General features: G+C 42.1%; 1 protein-coding gene across 1 annotated transcript in view; it reads left to right on the top strand.

Moving 5' to 3' along the window:
* Positions 1 to 11,950, top strand: part of MMP20 (matrix metallopeptidase 20) — a 50,779-nt gene extending 38,829 nt beyond the window's left edge. Inside the window, exons 9-10 of the mRNA XM_042905661.1 lie at positions 10,721 to 10,824; positions 11,734 to 11,950. Coding sequence (XP_042761595.1) covers positions 10,721 to 10,824; positions 11,734 to 11,834 — 205 coding nt within the window. The 3' untranslated portion in view covers positions 11,835 to 11,950. The remainder of the gene's footprint in view (positions 1 to 10,720; positions 10,825 to 11,733) is intronic.
* The last annotated feature ends 974 nt before the right edge of the window (positions 11,951 to 12,924 follow it).

Here is a 12,924-nt window from a genome sequence, read left to right as displayed (position 1 = left end):
ATGACATCTTATTGTCATGTGAAGCCATGCGTTGGTTTAGAAATTATGTTCAGCTGCGAGTGAGAGACACCTAGAAATAACTGTAGCTGAAACACGTAAAGGTCTGTTTTTCTCATGTACATAATGTGTCAGGAGTTTAAGAGACTTAGAATGAATCCATGGTCACCAGGGACCCAAGTTCCTTCTAACATTTTGCTCTGCTATTAACATGTAGATGTCACTCTTGTGGTTGCCCCAAGACTCAAGGAAGCCTCAGTCACTACGTCTTGTTCCAAACAGGAAAGGCAGGAGGGGCAGCTGGGTGGCTCAGTTGGTTAAGCCTCCAAATCTTGACTTTGGTTCAGGTCATGATATCATGGTTTGTGGGTTTGAGCCCCACATCAATGTGGAGCCTGCTTGGGATTCTCTCTCCCTCTCTCTGCTTCTCTCTCTCTCTCTCAAAATAAGTAAATAAACAAACTTAAAAAAAATAAACAGGAAAGGGGAGAAAGACCAAAGGAGACAAATGTTCTATCAGTAAAGCACATGACCATACTCAAAAACACAGAAGGCCGCAGCCTCAAGTTACAGACCAAGAATTTGTTTGATGTGTTACGACTTATTTTCTTTAGTCATTCATCAGGTTCTTCTTCGGTCGTCATGCTGGTTCAGTCTGTGACATAAATGATGTGCCAAGGGAAGAGAAGTCTCTGGATAGGCTTAATGTCAGGGAGATTCTCCATGACGTCCGAGGGCTGGGACCCGTTTCAGTGACTGATGTGCCATGAGACAACTATGGAAGAACATCCCCCACTGAGGATTGACTGTTAGCCTGGGGCCAGGTTGGTTTAGGCTCTAAGAGTGAGAGCCCACATGTCACTGTAGTAGTAATCCACAGGGAGCAGCTGCAGAGAACTACAAGTTGAAATCCAAAAGGGAGCTCTATCATGCTGACGCCACCGCGTACCCCACCCTGTGCTCACAACACCACAAGCTACATGATGTGTTGCTTAAACGTAACAACAAAGGCTTCCTCCCCATACATCCATTTGCTTTCACTCCTTCCTTTCCTCTTCCTGGCGGGCCCCAATGGTCCAGCCACTTTTTCTTCCTTTACGTTATTTCCGTCACCTTTGGCTAATTTCTCCCTGTAAATGTTCTCTTTTGCTTACCAACAGCAGAGGAGTGGCTACACCAGGGAGTTCCTGGGGACTGGGGGTGCCCTCAGATCCATCATTCTTTGAGGTAGTCAAAGAATTTTGTGTACAGTAACCTGCACATCTGCAGGCCCCACCCCTTTCCATCCCTAGGGCACTCTTCTATGCAGACAGACTGGAGGCGTGATTGATGCAAAGTAGGACACATTCTCCCCTTCTTGATGCCCCAAGTATACTGAAGTCACCACAGAGAAATAAGTGATAAAAACCAGAAAGATGGGTAGAGTTCAAAATCTTGCTTTTTAATCTTAAATTTGTTAAACGGCATTACCCAGCTGGTAGCTTCCAGTCTACACATGTTGGGTACGTTTCTGCACCAGGCTCTGTACTAGGACCCTGACACTCAAGAGAGAGCTCAGAGTTTGTGGACTGAGAGTGCAGGCAGGACTAAGAGAGTGTTCATCTCAGCAGTCCTTGGGCAACAGGGATGGCCTTTCTGTTTTGGTTTCATCATCGTCCAAAGGGAGGCAGAAATAGTATCTGCTTCACAGGGCTGTGGGTGTGAGTGAGAAGGATGTGAAATGACTGTCCCATAATAAATCCTGAGCTCCTATGGGGCGCCGCCCAGGTCCTCAGCAAGGCGCACAGTTGAGAGTACACGTATGGACAAAGATTTAAGAGCAATCCAAGTGTCACAGGTGCCCCCGTAGAAGACTGGATGGGGATCCCTGGGGCAAAACAAATAGGAAATGGCCAGCTCTAGTTAAGGTGTCGAAGAAGGAACTCTTAGAGGAAGTTTAGGTGTCGAAGAAGGAACATCTTGAGAAGAAAGTAGGAGTTTCCCAGGAGGGAGGCGGGGCGGGGGGGCGTGGCTTCCAGACAAAGCAGAGGCACTGATAAGGCAAAACAGCCTGTGCGCCTGGGGACAACTGCAGGCAGCTCCAAGGGTCATAATGCAGCTAGAACGAGAGACGGGGCCCAAGGAGAAGGAGGTGTAGGTGACAGGGGGCCTGCACCTTTCCAGAGAGACGAGTGTGAAGTTATAAAAAAAGAAGGATATCTTTAAGTGTCCTGAGTAAGGGAGTCACCTGGTAAGATTTATGTGGTAAAAATCTCAGTCTGGCAGCAGTGTGACTGGAGCAGAGTGGACAAGATGGCAGGTTGGCTAAACCAGGCAGGCCAGGATGTGCTGGGAAACGTCTTCAAAGAGCTCAAAGAAAAAAACTCTCGACCAAGAATCCTGCATTTGGCTAAACTATCTCAAAAATGGAGACCAAATACGACATTCCCAGATAAACAAAACTTGAGAGAATGTGTTGCTAGCATATCTACCTTACGAGAAATACTAGAGCAAGTTCTTCAGGCTGAAGGCAAGTCACGCTGGACAGTACTTTGAATCCACATTAAAACAACAAAGAGCACCAGTAAACGTAATTATGTAATTATGATAGAATAAAGGTATATTTCCTCCCTTTCCTTCTCTTAACTGATTTTATATTTTTTAACGTTTATTTATTTTTGAGAGAGAGAGGGAGAGATAGAGAGTGAGCAGGGGAGGGGCAGAGAGAGAGGGAGACAGAGAATCTGAAGCGGGCTCCAGGCTCTGAGCTGTCAGCACAGAGCCCAGCGTGGGGCTCGAACTCATGAACCGTCAGCCAAAGATCATGACTGGAGCCAAAGTCAGACTCTTAACCAACTAAGCCACCACCCAGGCACCCCCAATTTTAAAATTAACTGTTTAAAACTGCACGTATATATGTTTATTATTTATATGTATAAAATTGTATCGTTGGGCCTATAATATTCAGAAACATGATATATTTGTCAACAAGAGCATCAAAGAAGTGGGTGTAAGGAAAATTGTATTAAGCTGGGGAAATGATATCAAATGATATCAAATCTGTAATGCAGATTCACAAGAACAACAAAAGAAAGGAGAAATGATAAAAAAAGGCTAATATATCAAAAACTGTAAACATATACTTTCTCTCCTCTCAGCTTATCAAGAAGACATTAAATTATCTAAAATAGTAATTAGAACAACGTATTTTGGGGGTTCATAACATATACAGATGTAATAAGTATAACAATGCCACCACCAAAAGGAAGACCAAAGAATGGATTTTATGGGAATAATGTTTCTGAATCTCAGTGAAATTAAGTTAGTATAAATCCAACGGTTTGTGGTAAAGTAAGGTATATATGATATGGTCTACAGCAACCACTAAGGAAATAACTTTTTTAAATGTACTGAAAAAGTCATGGAAGAAATTAAAATGGTACACTGGAAAATCTTCACTAATGCAAAAGAAAGCATTAAGGAGGAAAAAGGGAACCAAAAAGACATGAGACGTGTACAAAGCAAAGTGGTGGAGTCAGATCCAATTACATCAATAATATTAAATGTAAATGGATTAAACAGTGTAATCAAATGACAGAGATTATTAGACTGGATGGAAAAAAAAAGAACAAGACCCAGCTCTATGCTGAAGGAGACACACCTTCATATTCAAAGATACAAATAGACTAAAAGTAAAAGGACGGGGAAAATATCTATCATACAAACAGCAATCATAACAAAGCCAGAATGACTATGCTAATATCAGGCAAAACAGACTTTAAAATAAAAAGCATTACTAGGGATTCAGAGGGACATTTTTTAGTGATCAACCAAGGGTTGTTGATCAAAACAAGGGTTGATCAAAAGGGTCAATCAACCAAGAAGATAAAACAACCCAACAACAGACCCCCAAAATTCAGGAACCCCCCCAAAAAAAGACTTGACAAAAATGAAGGGAGGAAACAACTGAATAATTATAATTGAAGGCTTCATTACTTCACTTCAGTAATGAACGGAGCAAACACACAACAAGATCTATAAGGCACAGAAACTGTGAACAGCGCCACAAACCAATGAGCCCTAACGGTGATCTAAAAACTAAATCACGTTCTTTTCAAGTGCTTATTGCCCAGGATAGGTGACATGTTAGGACGCCACACACGTCTCAACTGAATCATACCAAAGATCTTTTCTGATCATAATGAAACTAAGCTAGAAATCAATATCAGAAGGAAAACTGGATAATTTACAAATATGTGAAAATGAACAACCGGTGTGTCAAAGAGGAAATCACAAGAGAAGTTAGAAAATACTTAAAAGAAGAATGAAAACAAAAACACTGCATTTGAAAACGTATGGATTCAGTGACAGCAGTACCCAAAGGGAAATGCACAGCTCTAAATGCCCTTTAAAAAAAGACCTCAGGTCCATAACCTAAACTTCCACGTAAGACCCTGGGTAAAAGGTGCAAATGAAACCTAAAGCCAGCAGAAAGAAGTAAATAATGAAGATTATGGTGGAAATAAATGAAGTAGAGAATACATAAGCAATTTGAGAAAAATCAACAAAACTAAATTTGGTTCTTTGAAAAGATCAACAAAATAGATACGTTTCTCACGAGTTGACCTAATTAAAAAGAGAAGATTCAGGGTGCCTGGATGGCTCAGTCAGTTGAGCATCCAGCTCTTGATTTTGGCTCAGGTCATGACCTCAAGGCTCGTGGGAATAAGCCCCACATCACGCTCTATGCTGACAGCCTGCTTGGGATTCTCTTTCTCTCTCCCTCTCTCTCTGCCCCTCCCCCACTTGCACACACTCATTCTCTCTCTCAAAATAAATAAACTTTAAAAAAATGAAAAGAGAAGACTCAAATTACTAAAATCAGAAATGAAAACGGGAACACTACTACCAACCTTACGGAAATTAAATGGATTATAAAGGAGTGCTATGAATAACTGTATGTGAACAAATTTGATAAAAGACCTGAAATGGACAAATTCCTAGAAATAAATAAAAGAGTGAAGCTGATTCAAGAAGAAATAGCCTGAATCAACCTATAAAAAGTGAAGGCATTTAATTCATAACCAAAAAATGATCCATGAAGAAAAACCCAGGACCACGTGCTTCAGTAATGAATTCTACCAAAACATTTAAAGAGGAATTAATGCCAGTTTTTCACAAACTCCTGTAAAAAATAGAAGAGGAGGGGCCATTTCCCAACTCATTATATGAGGGTAGTATTACCCTGATACCAAAACCAGACCAAGGCATCAGAAGAAAATAAAACTTCAGAGCAATAGCTTTTGTGAATATGGATGCAAAAATCACTCAAAAATACTTCTGAAAATCAATTAACGTAATACACCATATTGATAGGTTAAGAAACAAAAGCCATGTGATCATCTCAAATGCAGAAAAAGCATTTGACAAAATCCCACACAGTTGCAAAATAAAAACTACTAAACAAACTAGGAACAGAAGGACATCTGGGAAAAGGCATCTATGAAAACCCACAGCTGACCTCATACTCAATGGTGAAAGCCTTGATGCTTTCCCCCTAAAATGAGGAACAAGACAAAAATTTTCACTATCACCACTTCTATTCATCACTGTAATGGAGGCTCTGGGCAAGGCAATTAAGCAAGAATGAATAAAATAAAAGGCATTCAGATTGGAAAAAAAGTAAAACTGTTTAGATCTCATGACCTTTTATATAGAAAAGCCTAAGGAATTCTCAAAAAAAAAAAAAAAAAAAAACCTGGTAGAACTGATAAGTAAGTTCAGCATATTTGCAGAATGTGAGTTCATTTTGCAAAAATCAATTGTATTTCTATACACTTCAACAAATAATCCAAAAATGAAGGTTAAAAAAACAATTCCAGTTAAATAATACCAAAAAGAAAAATAATATTTAGAAATCAATTTAATAGAAGTGGAAAACTTACAACCTGAAAATTACAAAACACTGTTGAGAGAAAGTAAACAAGACCTTAATGGAAAGATATCTCATGTTCATGGACTGGATGCCTTAATATTTTTTAAATGACAATACTCCCCAAATTGATCTACAGGACTCAGCACGATCCCTATCAGAATACCACTGGATTCCTTTGTAGAAATGGACAAGCTGATCTTAAAATTCATACGGAAAATCACAGGACCCAGGAAAACCAAAATATCTTGAAAAAGAAGAACACAGTGGAGGACTCAGCCTTCCCAATTTCAAAACTTAACTACAAAGCAAGAGTAATCAAGACAGTGAGATAGGAACATGAGGGTAGACGTAGAGATCAATGGAATAAAATCGACAGTCCAGAAATACACCCATATGGTCAGCTGATTTCTGGCAAAGATGCTAAGGCCATTCAGTGGGGGAAAGAATACAATTAAGTACAGCAGAAATAAAGGAATAAACAGGAGTTCCATTTTGTACATGTGGCGTTTGGCATCTTGGTGAAACCCAAGAATGGAAATCTCCAGAAGACAGTTCTCTATACAGGTTTTGAACTCAGAGAATTCAGGCTGGCAATGCCAATTTAAATGTCATCATACAATCAGGTGGAAATGGAGGCCATCAATATTTTTCCACATTGTTACAGAGTCTTTGTTCCAAAATCTTCTCACAGCCCTTTCCCTCAAAGGCAGGGTTCCTGACCCCGACGTGGGATGGTCTCCTCCCTTCTTCCCACTCCTGACCACTCTCCTCCTAGACCACTTGTAGAGAGTGGTCTACACTCTGCACAAGGCCCTTCCTCCCCAAAAAGCCATTAATTCCTAGCTTGAAGTAGATTATGAACTTCAAAGGGGATTCCAGGTTTTCATCTCACTAGAAAGGTCTCCTTGAAGAAACTTCCTGAAAACATGGAACTTAGATATCTTATCACTGAATTACCCATTTTGCCCTCCTTTCTCACATTTTCCTTAAGCAGACACAGCTCTCTTTCAGTGCTTCAAAGCAGGCAGAATGGGGTCAGTTTTTGCTACTGGCACATGCTAGAAATCATCATAACCGACACACCAGAATTCCTACCCAATCTAAATTCAAAGCATTAAGTTAAACCACATGCTGGCACTTTACCAAAATAGTCCCCCAAGCCCTTCGATTACCAAGGTGGAGAGTAAGATAACATATCTGAAAAAAAGCACCAATGTGAGGTGCTTTTTACAGCGCTATGATATCGCCAGTAAAGTTTAACTGCCAGTCGTGATTTCTTTAATATCTATTTCCATTAACCAATATTAAATGATGAAGCAGAAGCTCATAGAGGAAATAAACATGGTTACGGGTCAATCATTTTTAGTTGGCGTTCAGGTTTTACAAACAAGATAAGACATTGCGGGCAGTGATTTTAGGAGGTACTTGGTACATGACAGATGCACAATAGAAACGCATTTCTTTCCTGAACATTCTCATTCAGCTAGTTTTTGGATGGCTTATGTGTTAGGAATCATGGTGAGTATTTCCTCATATTCTTTCATTTTCCCTCTGCCTTCTCAACAACCTTGAGAAGTAGGTGCTCCTATCTCCACTTAACAGCTAAAACATTGCCTCTCAGAGAGCTTACATCACTAGTTCCAGGCCACCTCACTAGAAAGTGGTCCATCTGAGGCTGGATTTCATGCCCTGTGAGTCCAAACCCAGAGGTCCTCGCCATCCTCCGCACATTCTTCGTGACCTTTTCCCCATTCATGTACCGTCGTCAAACCACGCACACCCGTGGCTCTCATCCTGTCTTACAACTTCCTTTTATCCTCAGCAGAATCCGAAACATAACAGTAGACCTTCTGAATCGTAATCGCATCTCCGCTGCGTTCTCTGGACTACCTCCACATTCTGTAGTCCTCCTTTCTCCACCTCTTCTCACCCTTGCCTCTACCGCAAAATGTTACCCGGATGAAGTGTGCTTGAAGATTAGGTAAAGATTAAGCTCCTGGATGACTTAAGGGCCCAGGTCAAATCACCAAGTTTACTCAACCCCATACTAGCAGGTCAGTTAATGGTTCTTGGTGTCTACATATGCCAGGAACGTGTGTGTGTGTGTGTGTGTGTAAATTGTCTCTCATCCTCATGACCACTCTTTTCCAAATAAGAAAACCAGAGCTCAGAGCTCTTTCCCCTGATCTTAGAGCCGGGAGGTGACAGAGTCAGCTCACACCCAGAGCCATCTGATAGTACACAGCATGCTTTTTGCTCTGTAGCAGAAATCCTCAAAATCTGCCCACAAACCAAGGACTAGATTATCACAGACTTTGCACCAACCCACAGCAAAATAGGAACAGAACAACTTTATAAATGTAGGGGCACAGTCCACGTCAGTATAAAGACACATTGTTGGCAAGAACCGTCTTTTATGCTGAGATTATGTCCTTTCTGCCTTTTTGGTGTTAAGGTCTCTTTTCTTTCTGAAATGATCATGAAAATAAGTGGTAATTCTTTTCGATGGTTTGATGGTAATGCTCTTCCTGTTTCTCCCGAAACATTTTTATGTATGTTATTACCTCTGTTATCCTCTGAAGAGTTATGTATAAGATCTTAGGTATTACTGCCACCCCTCTTTGTGAATAAGCAGACAGATAAAAGAGAAAGATCTTTCCTCCATACCTTCCTATTGGGTTGATAATCAGTATTCTCTCTTTAAAATGTATTCCTGCCTTTAAACTGTTTTTCTGTTCTCAAGAACAACAGGTATTTGCTCTGTCCTTTCCCCAGCCCTCCCCATCCACTGTGATATAACACCCGCCCACTGTAACATAACACCCATCCACTGTAATGTAACACCCATTGACTGTAATATACCACCCACCCACTGTAATAAGAAGCATGCAATGCCTGTAACAAGCAGACCCCCACTTGTAAGTGGTTTCCCTGCAGGCGTTCTTTCATCAGTCACTTGTTTGGATGGAGAACACATTTTGCCGCAAAACAGTATAAATGGCGACTATGTTTTCAAGGTCCCTCCTAAATGTTTGGTTAACATGCACAAACCTGAGGCACAACCTGGTGTACAAAGTGCAGCCTCGAGGGCTCCATTCTGCGCAGGCGAAAGAGAATACAGACACGAAAGTCCTTCCACCACTCCCTGAGCACGGGGCTGGCTTCAGACAAAGAATTTGAGGAAGGCAGGTGCACCACCCTCCCACCACCTCCCTCTCCGCCTGCAGACCCTCCCCTCGCCCTCCCCTCTGCACTCACTCCCCAAGTATTCTAGGCTTTAGATCTCTCTTCCTCAAAGCTTCCATTTCCTCCATACAACTGTGTCAGGGAAGCAAGAAGACACAGCCTAGTGAACAAAGATTAATAAGCAAAGGACTTTGAATGAACGACTGCAGATTTTTCACAGCCTGGAAGGGAGTGAACAAAAGAAATGTAGGAGCCAATGTGCCTAGGCCGTTCCTATTTTTTCCTCCAGCTTTGCCCTGACTGCTCTCCTGAGACATTGCAGTCGCTCCCAACACCCAGGTGCCCCGTCCCCACACACAGTATCGACACTTCTGGTGACACAGTAAATGCTTCCCACTTTTATCTGTGTGCAGTGACTCCCGAAAAGGGAGTTGGGGACACTCGGCATCCACTCCCGTCCACACCACTCCACCAAGCACCTCAACCCACTTGTCACTTTGGCCCACTACTTCTTTCCTGGTGTGGGGTCCCTCCCAGTGTCCAGACAGGTCTGTCCCCAGCCCACAGCCTGCACTCAGAGCCACCCGCCAGGCGCACTGGGCAGGCAGCTGTCGTCTGTGGCAGCAGGAAACTGCCCCACACTCCAGGCACCAGCAGGAACTGGCTGACCTCTCGGGGCAGGGGCAGGAGGGGGCGGGTGGTGTCCACTCTGGGAATGTGCCCACAGGGGGCTCCGTGCCGACAAAGAAGGAACTTTCTCACACTTGAGACCAAGTCTGCCTAACTGCCTACATGCCGAACCGTACGAGTCACGCTGATTCATACAAGTCAGTCTCTTTCACAAGGGGCAACGCAGATCACAAAGAGATGTATTAAACAGTCTTCTGAGTTATCACTGCGTGGTGGTTGCTGATCCAGAAAAAGAAAGTTAATCTACTATTCGGTCAGTCGTATAATCTTTCCAGGAAACAAAAGCGATTTAATTCAGTTCAACTGATTTAAAAGCAGAGGCTCAGTTATCCGAGATTTTCTTGTTTCTGATCTTTATCTATTGACTGTTCACATCTGTGTTTATTCGCTCTGCATTGTTTGTTTGATCCTTCCTCCACGGCTGCGAAGCAAGAAGCCCATGACTAAAAAGTCCCCATGAAGGGCTTTCAACTGATTCTTGGATGAGAATCTAAGCCCACAGATTTATGCGTGGAGGGGGGCGGGGGATCATTGAAACAGTTAATAAAGCACCAAAAATATATGTAGAGTTTCTTTCAAGAGGCAGCGTGTCTTTTTTTTAATTATAGGAACATGTTGCTATAACGCATAGAATAACTCTAAGAATTAATGACTAATTAATAATTCCAAGAATAATTCTAAGAATATATCTGTTTAGACTGTTTGGAGCAAATGATTGCCAAATTAGTGGTCCTAGAATCCCAGGAACTTGGAAGAGAAGCGATAGAGTGTGTGTGTGCATGCGTGTGTGTGCACATGTGTGTGAAGAGACACACACACGTGCATGTAAAGCCACAAATCAGCCCTGGCTAAATATGCCGGCGTAGCACCGTGTCACCTGCAAGCGATAAGAACCTCTTATTAACATCATTCATGAAATAACACTTCTTCCAGCTATGACGAACGAAAAGGGAAAATGGAAAAGGACTACCCAAAGAATACTGAAGAGGAATTTTCAGGAGTTAATGGCCAGATAGATGCTGCTGTGGAATTAAATGGTGAGTGTTTCCACCAAAAACTTTCTTTGTGGAAACTGTGGCAAGAAATCCGGGCTGTGCGTTCACATGGCAGAAAACAGGTTTCCAAATGGGAGTTCTTGTTCTTAATGTCAGTCCTGAGTCCCTTATAAATTTAGCGAACCACGTCGCTAGAAAGAGTATAAAATGTCTGCCATCCAGAATCTCTCTTTGCAAATAGAAAAGTTTTAAAAGTACAGCTTCAGTCCATCAGTCGGGTACATCTTAAAGCCCATCCAGTAAAAACTGCCCTTTTCATCTTGAAAATGTGCATATTCTTGGCCCTCCCAGGGCCTTTCCCTTTCCCATCACTCAACTCCTGAAATCTATCATGTAGCCGGGAAAGTTGAATTGAACTGAAGCAAGTGGAATAAATGCAATTGGTTCTGGTGGACCAGTCTACACATTCTTCTTGAGTATATAGCACAGAGCTGGACTCTGTTCAGAAATTCAGAGACCCTTCCTGATACATTCTCTGCTCTTGGGGAGAGGCTAACAACAGTCAGAAATGCCCCTCCATCCAACATAGATAAGATTACTAGAAAACCAGACAGTCTGTAATTTCGTACTGAGTTGTGTGGCCATCTTCACAACAACTGCAGCAGGTGATCTAAGAAAGAAAAGATGAGAACCAACATTCCCAGTTGGAGACTTCACGGTGGGACTTCAGCTGAGGTTTACAGAATGGCCAGTGGTTTGCTAGGGAGAGACGGAGGAGGGGATTTCCTGGAGGGTATACCCCAGCAGAAGGTGAGGGATGAGCGACAAGTCAGAGGTCCTGTGCTCCAGCTGACAAATCCCCAATTCGCCTCCAGGACGACCTCCAAATCCTCCATTTACGGATTTCTAGGTCATCTTCAGTAACCACATTTTCAACTTTGTCTCTTCTAGGCTACATTTACTTCTTTTCAGGACCCAAAGCATACAAGTATGACACAGAGAAAGAAGATGTGGTCAGTGTGCTGAAATCTAGCTCCTGGATTGGCTGCTAGACAGGAGGGTCTCGTGTTTTCTAGGGAACGAACGCGAGCGCAAGCAGCTGGTCCCTGGACGTAAGGACCAAGGCAGAATGTAGGATGGGGGTTCTTCCCGTGGCCTTCAATCCTAAGGGCAATTTCCAGTTCATCAAAAATAATTACACTTCTACATTTCTTCACGGTTGTGAATTCATAATTTTAATCAAAATGGGAAATTTCTATAGATGGTCAACTTCACATAAAATCGGAATCAACACAATGCTCTCCTCTGTGAGACACCCACTGCTGTTGTTTCTTACCCAACATACTGAAGCAAATTGAGAAATTTGGGTTTTTATTTCTGAGAAGAAGTCTATTTGTGGATTCCCTGACATGTATTATAATTCTTTTAAAAGGACATGTCATTGCCGTGCAAATTTTAACTACTCTTCACAGTAGTGGCTTTTGCTGCCTTTACATGTGTTGTGACGAGTATAAATTTGTCCCTCTGTGCTTTGAACATCTCACAAACAAAATACCATATAAGTTTTATTTCTCGTTTGTTTGTTTAACTGTGCTCACTGTCTTTGAAGCAGGTCGCGGTGGGCAAGCCCACTCAAATGAAATTTTGGACTAGGCAAGAGAGGGAAACTTTGCAACAGGAAAACTTTTAACAACAGTCAATAAAAATGCTGTATGAGAACCGTCGCTCATTTCTCTCCTCAGTCAGTATCTACTAGCTTCTATCACACATTCTTTGGCAACAGACTCCACGAACCTAGAGAAAACTCAAAACTGGAGATAGTTCATACGCAGACACAGGAGAAATGGCAGATATTCAGTCCATTTCCTGCCTCCTGACAATAAAACACCTACAGTGACACTGTCTCTAACCACGCATGTGAGTCTCTTCAGAGTAGTTTTCCATGTAGGGGAGTTGGTCTGTTTAGTTTTTCTTACTTCAAGTTAAACCTTTTCTCTTTCTTACCTGCTCATCAGTACAGAAAAAACACAGGGGTTTGTCATCCTTGTGATTTTTTTTTTTAATCTGACCCTCTAGAATGTAAGGAGTCAAAAGATGAAGTGATCCTAACGTTAGATGATAAATACATTTAGTAGACTTCCC

This window comes from Panthera leo, chromosome D1, assembly GCF_018350215.1.
Source record: "Panthera leo isolate Ple1 chromosome D1, P.leo_Ple1_pat1.1, whole genome shotgun sequence".
NCBI lineage: Eukaryota > Metazoa > Chordata > Mammalia > Carnivora > Felidae > Panthera > Panthera leo.
Note: the sequence above shows the minus strand (reverse complement) of the source record. Positions and strands in the feature narration are given on the sequence as shown.